This window comes from Schistocerca americana, chromosome 4 (assembly GCF_021461395.2).
Source record: "Schistocerca americana isolate TAMUIC-IGC-003095 chromosome 4, iqSchAmer2.1, whole genome shotgun sequence".
NCBI lineage: Eukaryota > Metazoa > Arthropoda > Insecta > Orthoptera > Acrididae > Schistocerca > Schistocerca americana.
The window spans coordinates 347,876,299-347,902,938 of record NC_060122.1 but is presented as its reverse complement, the minus strand read 5'-3'; the positions used below and the strand labels follow the sequence as shown (position 1 = coordinate 347,902,938).

The window sequence follows — 26,640 nt, the reverse complement described above, 5'->3', positions numbered from 1 at the left end:
CATAATAAAGCTGCTTCAATCTCTGAATTGCTTGCTTCAATATTCTGCATTATTATTTGTTATGCATCATAGTGCTAACATCAGGTGCACAATTATTTTGAAAATGAAGAGATAATCTGTGCAACGCCTTTGAACCTAAGGAAAACATTTGAATATTTTTCTCAGGGAACACGACTATGGAGTAGGTGAGACTGCCCTGTGACTGATACACTCTTACTAAAACAACAGAAAATAATTAGTGAAGATAAATAATCAAAAAGTCAGATTGGCTTCCAGTTACGAAGACATCTGTTCATTAATTATATAAATGATTTTGCCCACAATTGTGACGTGTGATGCAGTGCTATATAAAGACTTATTTATCTATCCATCCATAGAAAATGTAAATTTTAAGCATGTTGTCAACACACAAACACAGACACAGAGTTACATAAATGCACACAGTTTACAGACATAAATAGATACATAAATTTCTTGTCTTCTGAGTTACTCATTTGGACATTGTATGATACTGTTCTATTGAGCATATTGTAAAATGCTTCTGAATTGCAGTAATTAGTAAGTAGCACAGTTGTCAACAAAATTTACACACGATTTTAGCTAATCCTTTACAGTATAGAACACTTCCCTAACAAATAATTTTTAGGGTATTCCTGAAAGCAAGTATATCACTTTTGTCTTTGATCTCTTGTGGTAGTTTATTGTATAGCTTAATTTCATGATATAGCACACTATTTTGGGTTTTTATTTTGTTTTTCCTATTGAGACATAAGTGGTGGCTGAATCTGGTTCCATGTTTGTGTAGAGACCTGTTCGTTGGGTACTGATCAATGTGTCTTTTGCAAAATGTACTCACATGGAACAGTCAAGATTCCCATAGATTTAAACAACTCAGTGCAATGAGTTCTCTTGCTACTTTTTGTCATAATTCACACAGCCCTCTTTTGTAGCTTAAAGATAGTCTTTTCTTCTCGTTTGTTCCTCTTAACAAACAAAAAAAAGTGACACAACACTTGTCATATGTGATACCAACTTCGAAAATGTCCATCACAGTTTGGTGGTAGTGATGGAGAGGCCTACCACTTTGTCTGAGGCTAATGTACTGTGTGATTGTAATTAATGTTAAAACTTTCAAACCGCTGTAGAAACAACACCACTGGTCAGAATGATGTCAAATTGCAACAGAATATTATTGGAGAAGGGGGAAAACGTCTAACAGAAGAAAAATAAATAGGCTAGTTACAAAATGTAGCAATAGATGGCACTGTAAGCATCATAATTTAATAGTGGTTGACCACAAATGACAAATGAATTGTACAACAATGCCTAAGGTGTACGTTTGACGTTAAACACTATTCACTGTCCATGGGTGTACAGGTGTGATACCATCAGTTACGTAAGCCCATCCACCATGGCAAGGTCATATCACATCAGATGGGAAAAATCGGTTTTTAATTGTCCTGAGACCAAAAAACCACATAAAAAGCATCAATCGAAATTGAATCAGATTATTAATGTGACTGGTGCAAAAGGTGTTCCATATGCTGTCCATTGTTTTCTGCAACAAATTGAAATTGAGAAACAGCATGTTCCACAACGGATCGAAGTGTTTACGGGCTCACGTTCAGAATGTGTTGTGCAATGTTTCCCTTCAATGCAGCTAAGTTTGCAGTCTGAACACTGAACACAACATCTTTCAGATAGCCCCGCAGCCAGAAGTCACATGGATTAAGATCAGGTGATCTGGATGGCCAGGCTGTAGGGAAATTGCAACTGATAATTCTAGAATTTCCAAAATGGCGCTTCAGCAGCTGCTCAACTGGATTTGGAATGTGTGGAGGTGTGCTATCTTGTGTAAAAATGATCCCATCCACCCTGTTGGAGAGCTGGATTAGATTAGATTAGATTAGATTAGATTTACTTTCATTCCAATTGATCCATAGTGAGGAGGTCCTCCAGGATGTGGAACATGTTAGAAAAACAACAATACATGAAAAATATTTACAACTAAAACAAATAAGCTAATGTACCATTCCACAGATCCCAGGTGGAATGATCGTCATTTTTTAATGAACACTAAGTGTCATTTTACAAATACTAATACACTGAATTTAAAATAAAAAAGTTTTTTATTTATTTATAAGGTAATAAACATGTAATACAACTACTGTAATACTTATTTACAATGAACACATTACTGCACTGAAATGGTGCAGAAGTTAGATTATACTTACACACAACACACACACACACACACACACACACACACAAATTTTCAATGAACACATTACTGCACTGAAATTGTGCGGAAGTTATGTTGTACTTATATACAAATCAGTTGGTTTTACTAAGAAATTCATCAATGGAGTAGAAGGAGTTGGCCACCAATAAATCCTTTAGGCTTCTCTTAAACTGAATTTCATTGGTTGTTAAGCTTTTTATGGCTGCTGGCAAGTTATTGAAAATGTGTGTTCCTGATAATGCACACCTTTTTGTGCAAGACTAAGTGACTTTAAATCCTTGTGAAGATTATTCTTATTTCTAGTATTGATTCCATGAATTGAACTGTTGGTTTGAAAAAGTGATATATTTTTTAATGACAAATTTCATTAAGGAATAAATATATTGGGAAGCAGTAGTTAGTATCCCTAGTTCCCTAAACAGGCTTCTGCAGGATGTTCTTGAGTTCACACCACATATAACTCTTACTGCACATTTTTGTGCCCGGAAAACTTTAGCTTGGCGTGATGAATTACCCCAAAAAATAATCCCATATGACATTATGGAGTGAAAGTAAGCATAGTATGCCAGCTTTTTCATTTCTATATCCCCTATGTCTGACAAAATTCGCATTGCAAACAGAGATTTGTTAAGATGCTTCAGCAGTTCTGTGGTGTGCTCCTCCCAGTTGAATTTATTATCAAGCTGTAATCCCAAGAATTTAACACTGTCCACTTCTTCTATCTTCTTGTCATTGTATGTTAGACATATACTCTTAGGACACCCCTTACAAGTTCTGAACTGCATGTAGTGTGTTTTTTCAAAGTTTAGTGACAAAGAATTGGCTAGGAACCAGTGATTAATGTCCACAAATATTTTATTGGCTGATCTTTCTAAGACTACACTTGATTTGCTATTTATTGCAATGTTTGTATCATCGGCAAACAAAACAAACTTGGCATCTGGTAATGTTACTGATGAAAAGTCATTGATATACACAAGAAAAGGTAAGGGCCCCAAAATGGAACCTTGTGGGATCCCACATGTAATTAGTTCCCAGTTGGATGATGCCTGATAGCTTGATACATGTCTCTTTCCTAATAACACCCTTTGTTTCCTGCCATAGATAGAAGATTTGAACCATTCTGCAGCATTTCCTGTTACACTATAATATTCTAGTTTACTTAAAAGGATATTTTGATTTACACAGTCAAATGCCTTTGACAGATCACAAAATATACCAGTTGCCTGCAATTTTTTGTCTAATGAATTAAGCACATTTTCACTGTAAGTGTAGATAGCCTTCTCAATATCAGAACCTTTGAGAAATCCAAACTGTGACTTTGACAGTATGTTATTTGAGATAAGATGGTTATAAAGACGACTGTACATTACTTTTTCGAAAATTTTTGAGAATGCTGGCAACAGTGAAATTGGACGGAAATTTGATGCTATTTCTTTATCTCCCTTCTTAAACAGTGGCTTAACTTCAGCATATTTCAGCCATTCAGGAAATATTCCACTGATAAACGACTGGTTACACAGATAGCTTAATATGTTACTTAGCTCAGAATCACATTCTTTAATTAACTTTGTTGATATTTCATCATACCCACTAGATGTTTTTGATTTTAAAGATTTTATGATGGAAATTAGTTCTGTTGGGGTAGTGAGGGTCAAATTCATATTATGGAAGTTACTTGAAATGTCTGGCCTAAGGTAATCCATAGCAGCATCTACCGAACCTGACAACCCCATCTTTTCAGTAACTGGAATGATGTGGTTGCGCAAAAGACACTCATAGCGCTTACCAGTGACTTTACAGGTAACAGGACCGGAAGCACGTGTCTCTTCGAAAAGTATGGCCCTATGATAAATGATGTTGTAAACCCGCATCACACAGTGACTTTTACAGGATGAAGTGGTACTGGTTGATTTGCATGTGGATTTTCTGTTGCCCATATTTGACAATTCTGTGCATTGACATATCTTGTCAGATGGAAGTGGGCTTTCTGTCCACAAAATCATCCATGGCCAATCATTGTCTACTTCCATGCGAGCAAGAAATTCTAAAGTAAGGTCTTCTTGGTGACAGGTCAACAGGAAGCAACTCGTGCACATGGGTAATTTTGAATGGGTAGCAAAGTAGGATGTTTTGTAGGATTTTACGTATCGTGCTCATGGGTATGTCGCACTGCCTGACACGCTCCCTGCCCTTTTAACAGATGACCCTGCTATGGATGGCTTAGTTTTGCGTTTTATTCGGGCAGGGGGTTTTTATCATTTAATCTGAGTGTTTCTGTTTTTTAGTGTTGATTTTGGCTTTTGGCCTCCGATTTTGAACTGAGTTTTTAATGTGTTCTCAGTGGTTGGCTTTTCCTTTTTTTTCTCTGTGGTCGGCCAACCACCGTCACACTCTGTGTGATTTTAATTTGTTTTGTCTGATCTCTGTCGGAGTATTTCTTGTCCTGTGTCGTCTGACATCTTTCCTGCTGTTCGTTTTTATTCTCTTTGGGTGTTTAATATTTCTAAAATTTAAAGAACCTCTCTCACACCGGCCTGATTTAGCTTCACTGATCAGGATAGTAAAAACATGCGTATATTAAGGGAATTTTCATTGACAAAGCAGGCTTATCACATTCACACAGTTCAATACTGTTCTGTCCTGATTAAATTAAGCTTAACTTTAATTCCATAAGGCAGTGAAGCAATTTCGAAGTCTCGGTGCAACGAAAATTATGAGTCGATCTCCTGGAAACATTTGTAATAATTATTAACTTTCGGTGATCACATGGGGAAGACCGGAGATCTGCTAGTAAGACCGTGTTAGCCTATTTATTTGAAGTAACTGGATATCTTGAGCATTCAAAACGGCAGGTTCGTCCAGTGTAAATCAGACGTTACCCACTGATCCCGTGCAACACAGCGTAGTAAGCAGACACTGTCAATAATAATAATCCGTTAAATAATACGCGAACACACTTACTTTAGTTTAGTTCATGTATTAAACTCCTTCCCATACAGAATCTCATCAAGATGGTGACTCGCTCAACAATACATACATATATACCTCATTCTTTTACGACTAATCGGCAAGAAGTTCTTATTCTTTTCATAAGAGAAAACATAGATAGCAGAGAAGCTATTCCATGGAGTAAATGGACGCTCCAAGGAATAATTGGGCTTGAAACTACTTTGGATTGATATTCGGTAAGATTAGAAGAGATATTTCGAGATATGTACTGAGTTATATAATTTATAAAATTTCTGAAAATATCGCGGAGAGACCGCTGCAAGAGACATTACAGGTGGTTTTTTTTTTTTTTTTGGAAAAAGGGACCGATGACCGTCGCAGTCTGGTCCCTTTAATCCCACAAACCAACCAATAAATATTATTATTGTCCTATGCTTATTGTCATTTACCTAACTGTTTGATAATGACATGATTGTTACAATAGATATACCAAATAGTTGCTTATAATAAATAATCTTGATTTACATTTACAACTGACTGTTTCATCTTTATTGCCATTTTCAAGTACGTGCAATTACAATTTCGGTATGGATGCCAATGTCATTGATATTAAAATAGCTGTCTCGTACTGATGTCTAAATTGAAGTGACATCCTTACTATTTGTGTGTTTCAGTTTTTAATTATTTATTGCTGTTTACCTAATTATGGAGTGCATTTATATTCTAAATGATATACTATTTTTGTTCAAATTTACCTAATTATGCAGGATTTATTTTGTACCTATTAACATTTACCTAATTGTTTTGTTTAATGACACTGATTGCATGAATAAAGTGAATGAACAATTGGAGTATAAGTCTGCTGTATGTGCTTACATTTTCTGGGCTCACTGCATATTCCTGTTGATTCTCTTTCCTCAAGGGGTTCATGGCATGCCGTTTGTCTGTATTGTTTTTTATTGTTACAGCAAAGACAGAAACTACATGTACATACATACTCTGCAAGCCACCATATGGTGCGTGCTGGAGGTACTACAGTCTTCAAAATTGTTAAGGCTTTCATGGCCACTTGTTAACAAACTGCCTATTGACTTCTGTCTCGGGTTCTTCGGCCGACGTTCATCTAATGATTTTACTGACATTTCGCCAGCATTGTCAAAGCTTCACCCTCCATTGCCACATTGCCGGCAACGGAGGATAAAACTTTGACAATGCCAGCCACTCGTGCTGGCGAAATGTCAGTAAAATCATTAGATAAATGTCGGCCGAAGAACGCAAGACAGAAGCCAATAGGCAGTTTGTACTACAGTCTATCACTCACAAATAGAGTGAGGGAAAAATGACAGACTGTTTGTCTCTGTACAAGCTATAATCTCTCTAATTTTATCTTCACGGTCCTTACATAAAATGCACCATGGTGGCAGTAGAATCATTCTGCAGTCAGCCTCAAATATCGATTCTCTAAATTTTTTCAATAGCACTCCTTGAAAAAAATGTTGTGTTCCCTCCAGTGATTCCCATTTGTGTTCCTGAAGCATCCCTGTAATACTTGCATGTTGTTTGAACCTACCAATAACAAATCTGGCTGCCCACCTATGAATTGTTCCTTGTCTTCCTTTAATCCAAGATGGTGCGTATCCCATACATCCGAACAGTACTTAACAAAGTGGCACCATAGTGTCCATCTCAGTGCTGTCTTTATGTATTTTTGTATAATATTTCCATGCTTTAATTAATATGTTTTATTTAAGCTCATGTGTAGAGAAAAGAGGAATATGCAGTTATCCTTCTGCTAAAGTGCAGCTAACAAGAAAACAGTCACTATTGATGGTTGGACAGCAATACAAAATGTCTCTTAACATAGAGATGCCAGAATCACCTGTAAATAAAAGGCTCGGTAAGTGACAAGAAGTTTGAACTTCAATAGAAGTGACATAAACTGTATTTTCTTAGAAGCCATGGATCATTTTGTGCAATGAATTGTAATGATGTGGAATAAGTGATTTTACATGCACATTGCAAATTAATTTACAAATATGGCTACATGCTGAATATTTCTAAGATGATTTTTTTTAAAAATACAGACACATGTTAGTAATTTGTACACTAGGGGTGTGTGTTGAGTCTAGTGTTATCAGACAAACTACCACCATAGCCACCTCCACTTGTAACTGAATTCTGAGGTGATATAACTAATCCCCTAGCTTTTGTTTTTCATATTAATATTTTTTACTTTATATGTACATTTGTTGGCAAAATAATGGAAACAAAAGAGAGGATTAGCTTTACTAATAAGATGTTCAACCAATACTGCTTCTGATGCATTTGGTACATCTTTTGCCATAGGAGTTGTTGCAACTCTCACTTTAGGCAGCAACATTATTGTTTATTGTCCTGTAACAACAATGTAGCTAGTTAATTGGTCAATGAACGGAGCAGTAACAGTTCTTGGCGAAATATTCATTGAATCTAAACAGAAATTATTCTGTGGTCATCACAAAGCAGAAGAATAAAGTCCAAGCATGACTTACCCAGATAACATGTATCTCATCATCAAAATTCCATATAGGGAAGAGGTAGTGGAAATAACAAGTTCATGATTTGTACCACTATAGACATATAGTAAACAGCTGGAGCACTGCAGGGTCCACAAGTAGAAGTGAGTCAGATAACAGTAACTGTGATTGAGATTGCTGTTGGGTGGCCTTATACGTGGCTCGCTAAGGAAGCTCATGTGACCAATCTGTGATATGAGCCTTGTTCCCGGTGCTGGTACCGTTGCAGGATGTATGCAGCATTAGTCATGTTAATATGTCAATATCATCCATCTGCACATTCAGTAATTACTAAAAGAGCTATGAAGCTTTCAAATTTTTCATTTCATAATTGTGTAACAGTAAGTTATTGTATAACCATGAAATTCAGTCTTTCCTTCTCATCCTATCCAGTAAGTCTCCCATGACCCGGGGTTCTGGGTGACTTTTCTAAATTGTACCCCTTTCCCTAAATGTCCTCAGTTCTTTTCCTTCGTCCCTCTTCCTTCCCCTTCAACTCTTCTGCCAGAAGAAGGAGCCACTGACTCTGAAAGCTTGTGAAAGTTAAATCCTCTTGTGTGTGCGTTCCCCTGCCACTGGTTGGTGAGTAGACTTTTTTATCTGTCCACTTACAATAAATTACTTTAACATGACATGTGAATTTCATTCTGTTATCTGAAAATTACAGCCAGTATAATTTAAAGTGGATGATTAAATCAGCATGTGCATGGTGTACTCATATGTTGCTGCACACTGCACATGTGTTACTTGAACTCTTATGCTTCTGCTGTAGGTCTGTGTGTCACTCCAAGCACTCTCTTTTGAGAAGACTCTCCTTATTGATATAAAATTGATTATCTTCATCCAACTACCACAAAATGATGCCAGATTTACAGAGCATGAACTTTTCCAGCAATAGTATTCCAAACTGTACCCAATGGAAATCATCATCCCGATTGATAAGGTCCTCACATACGTATTTCCACTCATTCCTTAATTAAGTAGTTCCAGAAGTTTGAAGTATGGACCAAAACTTTACTTTAATTGGAATTCAACAAATAACCTGTATAACTCTGTGTTCAGCAATATTGACTTCGATTTGTGCAGGCGTAGAGGAGATGAGTATGACGTTGCTGCTTCATAATGCCTTGATGTTGATACAGTGAATCTTTCAATACTTGGGACAACTCTTCAGTGTTCTTCAAGTTTTGTAATTCAACATAATTTTTGGCTCCCTTTTGCATACTAATATATTTTCATGGTTCATTTACAGAACTGTAGCTTGATAGTGAGTTGTGCACAAATTATATAATAAAATGATACACTTTCACTGTCTTTACTGCGGTTTTTCCAACTCTAGAGTGGAAAAGATAATTATCTCGTTTCTCTATCCATGTTCTACTTTGGGTGCATCGTCTTGGCACCATGTTAATGTTCATCAGCATTTCAGGCAATCATCTACCGGTGAACGTTTTTGGGAATCTGGTTTGGCAGTTTCCTACCCTGTTGCACTTATCTGCTTGGTACAATTATCTTTTCAGTGTCTTGTATGTTAAGTTTTTTTATTGGGTACTTTATCAGCAGAAACACAGTTTCTGATACACTTAGCAAACCTATATCTTCCTTTCCAACTATTGCAATTGTTTCTTTATTTCTTGGTTATGAGGGAAGGTGTGCTACAGTTTAATGTCCAATGGAGGACTTTGGCAGGGGGGGGGGGGGGGAGCTTTCTGGCTTAATATGACAACCAATTTAATTTTGTACATATTTTCTAGTTATGGACATGACTGTATTCAGTACACAGGAAGTATGAATGACCACACCTTCACTCACAATTTTTTCAAGTTTTATTGAATCATGCAGCACATTTTGGACCCTGTGGGTCCATCTTCAAGTGCAGATTGTTTTAATATGCTGTTTACTTCTGCTCTTGTGTGAGGTGAAGTGAAATGCTTGTTCTGAAAAATCCAGATATTAAACTGCATCTGTGATATATTTTGTAATGTGCAAGTATGTGCCTTGAGTTACATGATGTGTGATTACAGATTGGGTAAGTCAACACCTTCTGACATTAAAACATTAAAAATGTGCTTTCTGAATTTTTTGGAACATACATTTCACATCACGTCATTCAAAGGCAGAAGTAAATATTATATTAATACAATTTGCACTAGGTGATGATGAACCTACAGGGTTCTTTGTGAGATTCAGTGTGCATTATGAGGTTCAAGAAAAAAGAAACAAAAAAATAGTAACTGAAGGTGTAAAGTGTTATTATTAATACTTCCTGTATATAAGCAAATAATTATTAAAAATGGAGTTAGGCACCAGCATTTATCATCAATGTTTGCCATTCCTCCACCACATACAAGCTCTGCCATAGTGATACCATCCCAGAAGTCCAGCATAACCTCCATCCGTACTGAAATTCTTACATGCATAATAGAATATCTCCCCTGAGTCCAGCTCCCTCTCATCCCAATTAACACTGCACACCCACCTCATACATGCTTCCCAAAATCCACAAACCCCACAATCCTGGACACTCCATTATCACTGGTCATTGTGCTCCCACTGAAAGAAGTTCTGCTCTTGGCAACCAATACCTCCAACCAATTGTCTGAAGTTGAGCCTCACACATCAAAGATACTAACACTTCCTTTGCTGATTTTGACTATCCCCATCTCATATCTCCTGGATCTTCTCGTCACTGTTGATTCCATCTCCCTGTATACCATTATCCCTCATGGCAATGACCTGTTTGCTATCTAATACTAGCTCTCTCAATGTCCTTCTGACTCCAAGCCAACCACCTCATCCCTCATGCACCTTACCAACTACATCCTCACACTAAACTATTACTCCTTTGAAAGGAAAGTATATAAAAACAATCGTGGCAGAGCCATGGGCACTTGCATGGCAACTTCCTAAGCCAACCTGTTGAAGGAAACCTTCCTAGCATCCCAAAACCACAGGCCCCGTGACTGATTTAGGTTCATGGATGATATCTTTAATATCTTTATGATCTGGACTCAGGGCCAAGGCATCATATCCCCATTCCTCCACAACGTCGACATCTTCTCTCCCACCTGTTTCACGTGGTCCCCATCACCCAAATGTGCCCATTTGTGGGGTGTTGTCTTCCACCTCACTGATCGCTCCATCCGCACCTCTATTCATATTAAACCCACTAACCACCAAAGAGTACCTGAACTTTGACAGCTGTCACTCATCCCACACCAAAAAATTACTTGCATACAGCCTGGCCATCCATGGATGGCGTATCTGCAGCAGAGAGAATTATCTTGTTCAGTATGATGGTTTCACCAGGGCCTTCATAGATAGGCACTACACCCCAACATAGTCTGCACACAAATTTCAAGTGCTACACCCTCTCACAGCCCTAATCCTGCCACACCCCTCAGGAGTGTCCCCTCATTAACCATTATCATCCCAGTCTGGAGCAAATGAACCATATCCTTCACCAAGGCTTTAATTATCATCATGCCTGGAAATGACGGACATCCTACCCAAGATCCTTTTCACCCCTCCTAAAGTGGTTTGTATTCCATCATGTACCTAACCTACACAACATCCTGGTCCATCCCTACATCACTCCCACTCCCAACTCATTGCCACAGGCTTATATCCCAGTGGAGGAGCCAGGAGGTAGGTCTGCCTGATTCACCCACCCAGCACATTCTACTCCAGTCCTGTCACAGGCTTATCATATGCCATTATAAGCAAGGCTAATTGTGAAACCAGCCATATCATATACAAACTCTGCTGCAATCACTGCACATCTCTTTTATTGGTTTGGCAACCAACCAGCTGTCCATCATAATGAATGGTCACCAGAAAACTGTGGCCAAGAACAAAGCTGACCACTTAGTGGAACAACATACTGCTGAGCAAAAATTGCTGGAGTCCAGTGGCTGCTTCATAACCCATGCAATTCGAATCTTTCCCTCCAGCATCAGCTTTTCTTAACTTCATAATTGAGAGTTATCCTTGCAACACATTCTTTGCTCCCATAATCCTCCTGGCTTCAATCTCTGCTAACCAAATGTCTCCACACTTTCTACCCAACAGTTTGCCTTCCCTCTGTTCTTTCACCCTCTTCTAGTCCGCACCTCTATATTGTCTTCATTGAGTTCTGTACCTCACTGGCTCTGATACCCATTTTTCACAAGCCTAGCCTGTGCAACTGCTACTCCTTACTCCCCGCATTCCTGGCCTGCACACCTGCTGCCACCCTTTGAGCCATTCCCAACTCGTCATCCTGCTTTCCTCCTCTTCTCCTTCTACCCATCCCTGAAGAGCATTAAAAATTTGTCTGGTTTGAGTATCATTCACCTGAAAGAATTGATATGTTAATTTCAACTATTTACATATTGTTAAAAGAGAAAAATGTCATGCAGTATTGTTTTTCAATACTTCCAGGTATGTTTATGGCATGTGTACATTTGTATGACAGAGGTGCAGAGTTCATTTCAAAATCATGCAAGTCTGGCATGCTGCATTATAGAAGTCCTCTTCTGCGGACATTGTCAACTGTTGTTCTTTCACCTCTTTTGATATTTGGTTCAAAAGAAGAGAAGCAAATAATAACACTTGAAATGTTTAGTGACCTAGAAGATGACCAAGTAAGTATTTCCAGTTCCGAACACTTAGAAAAAAAAAAATCCTTTTAGGATATTTAGTAACATTAAAAGTGAAGTGATCATATATTGGTGTAAATTTGTACTGGTGAAATTGAAAAATTTGTTTTTCCTTTTTCAATAATCACAGTGTTAACCTAAATTTTAGATTACACTTTTGGGTTTATTGTTAAAAACAACAATATTGAATTGCTGATTTATTTATGTGATATATTAAATAATATGCCATTTTCTTAGAAAATAAATGTTACTGTGATAGAGTGGAGGGCATGTCAGGAAACTGTAATATGATGTGAAGTGAGTCTATAAAAATGTGCTTAATATTTAACAAAATTTGTAGTCCTTCGAACTGTTGGTATCACAGAGATGTGCTGTTTGATGCCTTCTCGACATAGGGACCTCAGAGCTGTTGTGGAAAATGCCCAGTATTCCAATGGGACAACTGATCATCACTGTGGTGAGCCAATTTATATGCTAATTCACTGGAAAAGTGCAGGCACCAGAAGAAGGCCAGGGTCTTTAACATCGTTGTACAGGACACTGACTTACGGAGTCTCTTGTTGGAGAAATTAAACACATACAAGTGCTGCTTGGGAAACCAAACATGTTGTAGGTCCCAGCAGGTGTACTCAAGCAGATTGTTGGTGCCCAACCTAGCTCTTCTGCCTATTAACTATCAATGTGTTCTTACATGATTTGTTTCTCTGCAGCTGAAGATGTCTTAACAACACTAACACTGGTTTTCACACTTTGCTGAGCTGAAAGCTCTCTACTGATTTAATTGTTTGTTGTTTGTTTTTAAGCTGTTTCTTTAATGATGTAGTCATAGTAGGTTGAAGTAGGTGAGAGGGTTTTGAACTTTCCATAGTTCATGCCATATCCCATGTCTAAACAGTTGTTGGTAACAGTAGATTTTTCTGGCTGATATAATCATTTGTGACGTCTATGTTCATCACATTTGCCTTCAACAATGTGATATGTCTGACATATGTATGAGTTCCCACAGTGATAAAAGGTCTTGTGTATTCCTGGATTCCTTAGACTAAGTTCATCTTTTGTAGAAATCATCATGTGCACTTACCCAAGAGGACAGCGGAATATTTAATTTAGGATTGTTTGAAAATCCAACTGATCCTAAGGGAGACATTGCGAACATAATGCAGGAGTTCTTTGTATCTGTGTCTTATCATGATGATTAATGCATGCAGGTTATAAATTGTGGTAGATGGCCTTTCCAAAATATGAATTCTGAACTAATACGGAACAGTGATGGCTAAGTTCTGCTGACAAAGTCTTAAGATCTGAGATAACTCAAGCTCCATAAATGACTATCCGTAATACATTGAGATGGGTTATGAAAGTTAAAAGCTCATAAACATTGGTCTGTATCTTTTGATCCATGAAACACACTGTGACCCCAAAGTGGTATCTTCTTTTATATGAACCATGATATTCAAAACAGAAGATTGTCTATTTTTTTCACTTTCATAGTTTAAAGAAAAATGCCAGGATGGAGTGAGTTTAGATGTTCTAAAAGTGATCTAAGTGGTGTTTGCTCATGTGGTCATATCACAAAGATATTATTAGTATATCTGCAAAAGCATGTGTCTTAAAGAACCACTTGTCAAAATGCTTTATTCTCAAAGTCTTCGATAACAGGGCAAGTTATGGGACACCGAAGCTACCCAGAGCGACACCCTCAGATTGTTCAGTATGTTGGTTATTGAATAAAAAATTGATCAAGATGGAGCACATGTTTGTGCTTACTTTTGTGCGTTTCAGTGAATCCAACAAATGCACTTACAACAAAGGAGAGACTACATAAAAATCACCAATAGGTCAGTTGTTTTGTGGCATAAATGCTTGAGTCGATGTATGAAATCTTCCAGATAGCAAATGTTGTGTTCTCATTTTCAGCAAATGGCTCAAAAGGGAAGCCAGATGTCTAAGTGTCTCAGGGTTCTGCCAGTAACATGATCACTTGATAAGGAGCCTAAGAGTTGAATGACCATTGAAGGTTTTATGGCCTATTAATGATATATAAAGGATTTCTACTTCACCCCATTATTTGAAAATACATGGTCCAGTCACATTAATGTGACCACCATCTATGTTTCAACATGCAATTGCCACTCACAGGCAACAAGTGGCAGCACTAGCAGTGGAGGGTATGTAAAGTGTGTTAGGACGGATGTGGAAAACGTCCAAAAGGCCACTATCATTGGCTTTTTGGCCAAGGGTGGAAGCATTTTAAAATGGCTAAGTTTGTAAACTGTTTGCATGCACCATGGTTAAAATATTCCATGTGTGGCAAAATGGTGCTATCCAAAACTGGCACCAGGCAAACGTGGGCCACAGATGACAGAGGTGGACAATAACTCCTTGGATGAGTATAGACGAATAGATGTGCAACAGTTGAGAAACTGATCACACAGATGAATGAAGGGGGTACCAATGGTATCTTCTCAGTGACTGCTTAGCAAACGTTGCTGTGTATGTGCTTCCACATCAGGGATCTGATTCATGCAACCATACTGATTGCTGTTCATCAGTGATGAAGACTGGAATTTGCTTGCAAATACTGCAACTGGCTGTTCACTGAGGGTGATAGGTGGCTTTTTCAGGTGAATAATGTTTTATGCTCCATTTGACAGATGGCAGTTGGCATGTGTGGTGTGAAACATCTGAAAACAACAATTATCAGAAGTGTCCAGGCCAGAGGAGAGAGCATTATGGGCTGTGGAATGTTACATTGTTTTCCCTAGCACAGTAGATCAACCCAAGTGTGCATCTATCCTTGGGGACCATGTCCGCTTCAAATTGTGGTTTGTTTTTTCTCAGCACAATGGCATCTACCAAGAGGTAAATGTAACATGTCCCACAGCTCACAGTGTATTTGCATGGTATGAAGACCATCAGGATGAGTTTACCATACTCCCCTGGCCAACAAATTCCCTGGATTTAAATCCAATTAAGAACTGTGGGACTGCCTCAATCAGGCTGTTTCCACCACTGATCCTCAACCAAGAAACCTTCTACATCTACATCTACATATATATCTACACATATACTCCACTAGCCACCAAACGGTGTGTGGTGGAGGGCGCGAGGGAAAAACGACTGTCTGAACGCCTTAGTATGAGCTCTAGTTTCCCTTATCTTTGAATGGTCATCATTGCGTGATTTGAAAGTTGGTGGTAATAATATATACTCTACATCCTTGGTGAAGATTGGATTTCGGAATTTAGTGAGCAGCCCCTTCCATTTAGTGTGCCATCTATCTGCAAGTGTGTCCCACTTCAAACTTTCTATGAGATTTGTAACACTTTCGCAATTGCTAAATGAACCAGTCATGAATCTTGCCGCTCTTCTTTGGACCTTCTCAATCTCTCGAATCAGACCCAACTGGTAAGGGTCCCATACAGATGAAAAATACTCTAAGTCTGGACAAACTAATGTATTGTAAACTATTTCCTTTGTTGAAGGACTGCATCGCTTCAGGATTCTACCAATAAACCGCAATCTAGAGTTTGTCTTACCCGTTACTTGTGTAATCTGATCATTCCATTTGAGATCATTTTGAATAGTCACACCCAGATACTTGACGGATGTTACTGCTTCCAGAGACTGGGCATTTATTTTGTACTCATACATTAATGGGGATTTTCACCTTGTTTACACCTTAGGTTACGCTTACTAATATTGAGAGATAACTGCCAGTCATTACATCACACATTTATTTTCTGAAAATCCTCATTGATTTGTTCACAACTTTTATGTGATACTACTTTCCTGTAGACTACAGCATCATCGGCAAACGGTCTAATGGTCTAATGCCGTTGTCCATGCCATCAACCAGATCGTTTATGTAAATCGTAAAAAGTAGCGGACCTATTACGCTGCCCTGGGGCACACCTGATGTTACGCTTGTTTTTGTTGAAGTCACCCCATTGAGGACGACATACTGCTCTCTGTCTGTCAGAAAACTTTCTTTCCAATCGCATATGTCATTGGATAGACCGTGCACACTTTTTGGGGCAAGCGACAGTGCAGTACTCAGGCGAACGCCTTTCGAAAGTCGAGAAATATGGCATCAACCTGGGAGCCAGTATCTAGAGCTTGTTGTATATCATGCACAAAGAGGCCCAGCTGTGTCTCGCATCACCACCGTTTCCTAAATCTGTGCTGATTTCTGCAGATGAGCTTCTCTGAATCTAGAAAGGTCATTATGTCTGAGCACAAAATATGTTCCATGATTCTACAACAAATCGATGTCAGTGAAATTGGTGGGTAATTATGTGCATCCGATTTTCTACCCTTTTATAGATCACTATGACCTGGGCCTTCTTCCAGTCCCGTGGTACTTTCCGCTGTTCCAATGATCTCTGATAGATGATGGGTGAGAATGGTGCTATATTTGTAGCATAGTCAACATAAAATCTTACGGCGATACCATCTGGGCCAGATGCCTTCCTGGCGTCTAAGGATCTTAACTGTTTTACAATCCCAGATACACTAAACACTATGTCAGACATCCTCGCATTTGTTCAATTATTGAAAGGGGGAATGGTGCTGCAGCCCTCTACCGTAAAGGAGTTTTTGAAAGCTAGTTTTAGAGTTTCGGCCTTCTGTTTATCATCATCAGTTACATTATTCATACTGATAGCAAGAGAAGGTATTGAATTATTTGTAGCGTTCATAGATTTTATGTACGACCAAAATTTTTTGGGGTTATTTTTAGAATCTGCAGATAAAATATTGCTTTCAAATTCGTTAAAAGAATCTCTTATTATCCTTCTGATAGCTGCTTTCATTTCGCATAATTTCTGTTTGTCAGTGGGGCAGTGACTACGTTTAAAATGACTGTGCAAAATTCTCTACTTTCTCAGCAACTTCCTAATATATTTGTTGTACTGAGGTGGATTCTTTCCCTCCCCTATATTTTTGCTAGGCACATACTTCTGTAGCACATGGTGGGCAATACCTTTAAATTCTGACCAAAGATGCTCATTATCTTTGTGTTCCACAGTGAATCCTTGGAGCTGACTATGAAGATATTCACTAATGACACTTTTATTTGCTTTCCTAAACAAGAAAACTATGCGCTGTTTCTTTGGTTTGTGCAGCTGGTCAAGGCACTGGAGTGGACATGCCTCCACATCCCTGCTGGTGCCTTCCAGCACATCTCGCAGCAGTCTGTACTTCAAAAGGCATTTATTCAGGTTTTTGACAAGTGATCACATTAATGTGACTGAATAGTATTTTAGGACCTGACAAAAGTTAAATACTTTTGTGACAGTTACCTATCAATGCACAATTCACTCATATCTGTATTGTCATACCACTCTTGACAATGCACAGACTTTAAACTGTCTTGTCATTTACAAATAACTATGTAGAAAAGATTGATATATCAATAAATCCTGATTGGCCCAAAGACTACATGAGAGTAAGATAATGTATTTTTGCAGATGTTAGTAAGGAACTGGACATAGTGTCCAGGAAAAAGTCACAAGTGTTGATAGACTGGTGCCACAACTGAGTAATGAAAGAACTCTCTAGTATGTTTTTGCTAAAGGTAGTTGTACTTCATGTTTGGTTGAGCCTGTTGAGATACTAAAATGTTAGGCAGTTGGCAAGACAGATCACCAGCATATTTCCCGTCTCTCCAGTGTGTTGCAAAAAAAATTGAAGAAGTTTAGCAATTTTTTCAATGGATGGAAACCAAGAATAATCCAAAGATAATTGCAAGATATTTTACATCAAACACAAAAAAAGCTGCTACTTTTGGTGCAGCGATATTTGAGAAAGAATAGCTTTTGGTTTTGTGATATATATTTTTTGAATAGATACCTGCAAGATGTAGAAACAATTGGAAGTTACATGGCAGCTCAGACAGTGTGGCGGAATGGTGAATAAACCCAGACACTGCATGGAGTAGGAGGCTGGGAATGTGCTGATTATCTGTTCTGTTATCTGGTTGACATTTTGTCTCAGCTCACAAAAGCTGTGGGCTATAGGGAACAGAATGGGGCAAAATACTGTTCAGTAGGATGCTCAATTTCATTTCCAAAATTTTATGAATAATATGGCAGAATTACTTTTCAGAACAAATTAGACTCACTACTACATTTTAACATCATGGAATTAGTGGTAATCAATTTAATTGAACTAGTGCTCATTTATCCTACACAGGATGCTGAAATGGATGAAATGACTGTACCTAGAGTAATTTATAAATTTATTTACCTGTGGCAAGAGAATTGTATCACATATATTTGGCATTTCAAATGTATTGTGCTGTGTTCATATTGATGCTACCAGAGTTAACAGATGGCAGTTTGGTACACATCCCGAACTCCAAAGGTTAATGTGGTGAAATAGAAAATAAATCAATTTTTGTTTGCAATATTAAAAAGTCTTGTATGCCTGTTTCATACTTTGATATTTCTATGCTATCATAAAATGAATAACAGCAAAAAAAAATTGTTGCTACATGTACACTGGTGTGCAAAACTTATGGAAGAAATTTACTTATGCCTGATTGTCACTGCCAAGTAACATAGCTCAAGGAAACTTGGACTATACAGAACTACTGCAGTATAGTACAGAAGGAACTAAAAAAAATACCAAGTGAGATGAACAGGATACATTTTTATTCAAAGACAATAATTACACCGAAGTCACTGTAATTTATGATGGTCTCCTGGACATTGGTAGAGGTGTCATAAAGGTTCTAAATAGGGTGTGTGGTCACCACGGACCACAGTGTGTGCTCTGCAACATCGTGCTCCCATTCTGGCCACAAGGTTGCTAAGGAATTTTTGTGGCAGGACATTCCATTCCATCTCACCTCCAGTGTAGTTGGCAACCGCTGGATTGTTGTTGGTGCATGTAAGCATGCTGCATTACATTTCCCCACCACATCCCACACTTGCTTGATGTGACTTAAGCTGGGAGAATGGGCAGGCTAGTCCATTTTCTGAACATTCTCTCGTTCCTAGAGCTGCTCCACCTACTCTGTTCGATGCTGTCACACATTGTCACCCGTAAAAATGAAGTCGGGATTGAATGCAACACTGAAAAGGCGCACATAGGAAAGGAATACAGTGTCACTATAATGTAGAAGGTGACTGTAACATGTTCAAAGATTTGGAAATCAGTATGCCCATGCAAAATTAAGCTTCTCTGAGTCGTAGTACCTTGAGCTCTGAAATGATAACATTCGACAGTGCTGGATGTTCCCTCATATGGCGAGAGGTAATGGAGCCAGGAACATTGTCAGACATGATCATTATGATGTAGAAAGGCATAATGTTGCATTGGCATACTGACCTCGAAATCTAGGAATATGGAACACTTGGTGGTCATCGTTTCTGTGATATCGTACTCCATCACTGTGTGCATCTTATTTAGAGGTACATTCAGTCCTTACTTCATTTTGATGAATGACAGTGTGTGACTGTTTTTAACAGCACAGATGGATGAGCTTTTGGAATGAGAGGATATTCAGCAAATGGACTGTCCTGCCTTTTCTCTCAGCTTAAATCTCGTTGAGCATGTGTGGGGTATGTTGGGAAGATGTATTGCAGCTTGTCCACATGCACCACTGACCATGCAGCAGTTGTCAGCCATGCTGGTGGAGGAACAGGATGCCCTACTTCTTACCAACCTTGCAGCCAGCCGGGAGCAAGTTGAAGGGCATGTACTGCCATCCATGGCAATCACACAACCTATTAAGAACCACGTCCTGACTTTTGTAATGTCCAGGGGCTGTCATAAATTGGCACTGACACATCATGTGAAAGTTAATTTTGTCCTTAAGTTTTGCAGGCAAGTGTTGGTGCAAACTGTTTTTTACAGGGAAGTGTAACATGCCTGTACAATTAGCCTGCACTTTGGTGGGAAAAATCTTCTGGGATTAAACATGCTTTAAAACCTAGATACTGTGTAAATATTTGTAAAATATTGCAAAATTAGAAAAATGCAAGAAACTGGCATATTGTATTGCCTGACTACTATTACATGTTTAATGCAACTTCATTTTTGTATTTAATTTTTGCTAGGTACACCCTGTCACAGACATATTTGTGGAACTCCAGACTCGCCATATAGAACTGTACTCAGCAACTTTGAACATAAATGCTCGCTTCACGGGACTGCGGTACCTGATGTACAACTGGCCAGTACTATCTGCCATTATTGGGATAAGCTCAAACATGTTTTTCATCATGATAATTTGTGTCTTGTCATGGCTTCGTGTTGTCAGATCAGATAATATGTCCGAATTTGAGGCAGAACTTCTACGTAGAAATTCCAGCAATGGCAGCAAAGCTAGTTCACAGTTCACCGGAGGTATGTGAAGTCATGAAAATATTTCTTCTCTTCTTTAACCTTCTAACTTCTTACAACATATATGTCCATCTCTAACTTGTGCAGACTATGTGTTAATGATATATATACATGGCAGGAATCAATATTGGTAGGAGTGTGAATGTCGGATGTATATGTTTCAACATTTTCACTTTTAGTTCACCATGAATACGTGACTTGCCTTACAATGAATTATGCAGTTGTTGGTCATACTAATAACTATGTATTAATATTGCTCATTCCTTTGACAAGATTGTAGTGCATGACCGTGTTAGCAAGTAGTTTGAGGATGTGCAAGCATTGAGTGTCAAATGCAGGAGTTGAAAGGTTAGTTTATAACAGTGACAATGAAGGTGAATGTACTTTTCCTTTGTCATTGGATGAGGATGATGTGTCTGCTGTTGTTCTTGGCATTTTAGCATCTCATGGCTGATAATGTCACATTTCCCATGCTCACTGTACAGGAGTGAAACTAGTTGCAGTGATGAAGAGGATGACAACAGAGTTTCCTCTGGTCTATTGATCATTTTCAGCTACAGTAAAAGGAGCTATATCCTGTGACACTCAGCTTCGTCAAATTAGGATGTGATTTGTACATTTGTTGCAATATCATCTAAATGTTTAAGTATGATTTATTTTCGCAGACTATGGAAGAGGCACCAGTGTATCATAAATATGTCAGGCAGAATGTTGTCAGTCAAGGAAATGCCTATTGTTTCTTTTCAGCAACTCAGCTTCTGTCTGGAATGGAGAAGGCAAACTTTTATAATACTGGTCAAGAGATTCTCTTCTCCATACTCCAATTTCTGGTCATATAAGGTCTTGAGATATTTATTGTTGTTCCATATGCTACATTTTTATGACAACAATATTCCTTATCAAGGGAACAAATTGTTTCAGACAAGTTCTGTTGCTGGGTATGTAAAAGAAAAGTTAGATTTGTTCACATGCCACTTTGAAATATATGTATTTATAAAAGCGTTCTCCTGTCTGGTGGGTGCCTGCTTTCAAGCAGTATGTTCCATCAAAAATAAGGTATTTTGGAATATAAACATTTGTTCTGTGTTACTATGATCCTGGTCATCTACTATATGTTTAGCTTAGACAGCTGGAATGACTGATATAGTAACTAGACTAGGTTATTTAGGAAAAATTGGATGATATAGTAATAAAACTTCTGTAATCGTATTTGGGAAGATGGCACAAGTTATACATTGGCAATTGGTACACAGGTCCAGGTCTGTTGCAGTATTTGCTTGAAAAGGGAACTAATGTATGAAAAGGGAACTAATGTAATTGGTCCAGTGTGTTTCTATATAAAAGAGAAAGCCAAGACTCGAATGCATGTTGCAGAGAGGAGAACATGAAGTTAGTGCAGTGACTATTATAACAATAATGTAGTGGCACTTCAGAAGAGAAATGTGTATGTTGTCCATATATTGTACAGCTGAAATATCATAAATAAGAAAAATATACGACCGAAGCAGTCTTGAGAAACTGAAACCAAAATGTATGTCGGATTATGATCACTTAACGGAAGCAGTATACAAGTGTAAAATGATACTGAGTGTATTAAACAAAAACCATGAAAATCTCTTTTTTCACTCACTATACATGTGTACTAAATTATTTATCAATTCCATATGGGGAAAATGTATCAAGTCGGAGCTCCATTTCACTTTTATTCATGAAATTCTATGGAAGATTCGTCAAGAAAGAACAAAATTGAGGGACTATTGAGAGGGAGCGGAAGATTCCTTGTGAAAATGGGGAAGGCACTTTTCAACCATTATTGAAAAGAAAATGACCCTTTTGTAATGTAAGTCTTATGTAGCAGAAGGAATCACAGCTTTTTTGCAAATGATACTGTATGGGACTGTGTGCTTTTCCATGCTTCGAACTGTACCATACCCAAAAGATTGATGAAATGTAACATTTTCCTTCATTTCACTGTTTTGTTAGTGTCAGTAAACAAACAAACAGAAAAAACAACTATGATAATTTAGCATTGAAGGTGTGCTGCTATGTGCAACAGAAATGGTGAGCACAGCCAGGAATGGCATGAGGTGCACTTCTCAACACACAGCAAGTGCACTGCTGGCATGAACTCAGCAGTGAAAGGGTTCTTAAGATCAGTTTTATTCAAAATTACATTTTGGACTGTTTATAGAGACTGCACAAATATTGCACAGATTAGTCTAAAAAATACATTCAATAGTGCACCTTACTTTGGTGATACTGCAGCAGAAATCTACTGGAATCCCTCACATTTCAGATCCACCTGTGTCTTCTTCATTTTATTTAAAGTTCTCTAAATATGTCCTTCAAGGTAAATGATTAATGGTCTGAAACTGACTTTTCCCTTGTGTGAATGAGTGACCACCACTTCTAATTAGTATAACACTATTAAAGACATTGTAAATGATCTAGATGATATTCTGCACATTTTTAATGGCTTTCACTTCAGATACCAAAAAATAAATTAACTTTTTAATAGCTTTGCTTTCATTTTTACAGAATTTTGAGTCTAAATATGACACAGACAAGGAAAGGATAGACATATGCTTTTATTTTTAATACCAGAAGATCTGTTGAATGAACATTTTATACAGTGCTGTATCAATAGATATTATTGACATTTGTATTGTTTTTGCTTCAGACATCTCACAAGATGACTCAAGCCTGATGGGTGACAATGGAAAGCAATCTGAATCTGATGTAGTGCCATTGGAGAGTAGAGAGCAGTCAGAGGTTTCTGAAGCTGAAAGTTTTGATCTTATTCGTACATCTAGTGTTGAAGTTATAAGAAGCTGATTAATTTTATTGCCTTAAAGTGCAAAGAATTATGGTTGCATTCACTGTGTGTAAGGTACAAATTTTGGTACAAATGTTGTTAATTTCTAAATAAGATTTTTTATTATTTTCTTGCCTGTTAAGAGAAGTCTGAAATCATTCCCATTCCACTGTTGATTATTGAAGTGTGTATGTACTGTTCATACCTTGACATTCTGTCAAAAGTTCCTCTTGATATTACTGTCCTGAAGATATAATGTAGTATAATATTGTGATTCGGATTCTTGCTGTATGTAGCTATGATTCATTCATATACATACAAAGTCCACATCCTTTATGAAAGAAATGGCTTTACAAAGACTGATAAACAGTGATACTAGCAGAATTTAACATAGAATTCATATTATGAAAAATGTAAAATGTTACCAAACACCTTTTATATCAAGCAAGAATAATAATATCAATATTCATATTTTTTCAGTCCTTGCAAACATAAAATTGAGTAATTTTAAATAGTTACAACAATTATTTTACTGCATAAAGTTACAATAATTTCATATACCAGAAGACCACAATGATAGTCAATGGAAATGCTCATTTCTTAGTTGCAGAAATAAAGTGCACCTCTATACAGGGATCATGGCAATCATTTTTGATATGTTACTCATTTTGTGAAACATCTACTATTGAAAGTATGTACCTGTATTTTACTGTTGTTCCTTCTAGGTGTTGCTGAATTGTTTGTACTATTAACATTAAAGATTTTGAGAATTATTTTTTACATTCTTTGTCTGCTGACTTTGATATTTATGCAGCAGGACTGTTATGATTTTACCTTAGACTGCTTAGTATTACACTGGTTACTGTGAAAGAGATTTTATTGATCTTTCATTGCATTTTATGCTGTCAAAGGCTTTATTGTATTGATATACACTTAGAATTAGTTTGTGTTGACTACACAGTTATCTGTTTTAATAATTTTGAGGCTGTGTGTAAAACAGTGTATAACATTGTTAACCAAAAATTAGAATGCATTCTAAAGACATTAGTTTAATTCATATTTAGTATTTCTTCAGTCTTGTTTCATTTTAAAGAGGGCCTGTGTTGATAGAGACAACTTTTTATTGGCCATTAACCATATTTTATATAGTACACTGTAATGAAGTTGCTGTTGTATGATATCTTATTTTATAAAAAGTTTTCAATAAATATAATAATAATAATGAAAGATGTTGTGTATGCTCTGCACATGTAGCTGTTCACAGTGTTAAATTTTTTATTAATGCATTTGTAGATTATGACTGATAACTCATTTTCATTAATGTAAACAACAATGTCCACTATTTGGAATAACAGATGTGTGTCTTATCTCTTGCGTAGGACATTTTGTCCATTCAGTGTCGATCACACTTCATAAATCACTCAGTCAGAATAAATGTGAGACACTTATAGTTCAAAGTCCTGTTGGAGATGAATTTGTTGTGCTTTGGAATGAATAAGAAATATGATGGAACAGGTCTGACTGTGTGGAGTACACATCTGAATTTATTAGCTTAGGTGATGCTCCATCCAACCTAGGTGACAATAGCTGTACGAGACCTCAATGCATCAGTTTAAGATTCAAAGAAATGTCCCCTACAGATTAACTGATTAAAATTCTAATGATCAACTTCCAAAGCATTCACAAATAAGTCAGAGTTTGAAGCAGTTCTAAAATCAGTCGAGCTCGTATAGCATTAAATACAGTAAGTTAGCTGAAACTCAAAATTGACAGCCTGCTATTCTGATGTATCTCTTATTTATGCGCATATATTTTGGAATGAATGGACACAGCATATCTGCAAGCCTGGATGTTGATAGAAATGTTACTCTGTTTGTGGTATCTGCTGGATGGATGGTTTATGCCATTTCATTGCATCCTGCCTTGGCGATACAATGCAAGACATGGAAGAAGAACGGTTGTGACAATCCCGGTGACATCACAGGGATTAGAGAAAAACTGCTATCTATATATTCAGTTGGTATCTGTTAACTAAAGCAGACCACTTTGGACATTGTCCATGTTAATGTATCTGTAATGTCCTAAACAATGAACCAATTTTGTACGTATGGTCATTATAAACGGGAGTACAATACATGACACATTGTTTATGAGAAGCACCATAATTATTTCAAAAATGTGGGTGTTGGGTTGTACTCTTAACTTCCAGTAATAACTGCAGCACTTCAAGAAGTGAAGTCCGATCAGGAGATATTGGTGAGTGTGAAGAAAAATAACAAGGATAGCAAAATTGGATAATAGAAAATTGTAGCTCCTGAGGAGACTTTACCTCACCTGTCAGTGATAAAGAAACAGCGGAATATTACATAGGAAATGTCATGAGGCATCAGGGAATTATCAGTTTGATAATCGAGGGAGCTGTGGAGGATACAAATTGATGAGTGAGACCGAGGCTTGAATACAGTTCGCAGGCTCAAATGAATGTGCATTTCAGGACTTATACAGAGATGAAGAGATTTGCACATGGTAAACTAGCATCGAGAGATGCGTTAAATCAGTTTTAGGTAAAGCAAATGGCAGAGTTTGTTTCTAGGGCAGGACACTGAGAAAGTGCTATCACTTTGTGAAGGAGTGTGCCCACAAATGACTTGTGCATCTCATCTTGGAATATTTCTCAGGGATAAACAAGGATATTGAACATATTCCAGCTGGTCACAGCTTTGTCTCAGTCATGAGAGATCATCATGGGACTGCTGAAAAACTCAAACTTGAAGACAGATGAAAATTATCCAGCAAAGGCCTACGTACAAAGAATTAAGTGAAGAATTTAGAAATTACTTCAGTCCACTACATATTGCTTCTGTAGGACTGCAAAGGCAAGATAAGAGTAATTAGAGGACGAATAGACATATTTTAATAGTCTTTCTGCCTGCACACCACAGGTGATTGGAGTGGGAAGAAACCCCAGCATGAGGGAGAATCTAAGTACTCTGTGCCATGCACTTCACAGTTGTTTGCAAAGTTTATATTTAGATGTAGTTTCACAGGAAAGCACTACAGAATATAATGGAACAGATTTCCACA

The 26,640-nt window shown here is 37.5% G+C and overlaps 1 protein-coding gene across 1 annotated transcript in view; it reads left to right on the top strand.

The window, feature by feature from the left end:
• The window catches only part of LOC124612677 (seipin), a 44,496-nt gene extending 19,718 nt beyond the window's left edge, over positions 1–24,778 (top strand). The window contains exons 2-5 of the mRNA XM_047141002.1: positions 6,946–7,091; positions 12,172–12,374; positions 20,456–20,744; positions 23,422–24,778. Coding sequence (XP_046996958.1) covers positions 6,946–7,091; positions 12,172–12,374; positions 20,456–20,744; positions 23,422–23,576 — 793 coding nt within the window. The 3' untranslated portion in view covers positions 23,577–24,778. The remainder of the gene's footprint in view (positions 1–6,945; positions 7,092–12,171; positions 12,375–20,455; positions 20,745–23,421) is intronic.
• Positions 24,779–26,640: the final 1,862 nt, after the last annotated feature.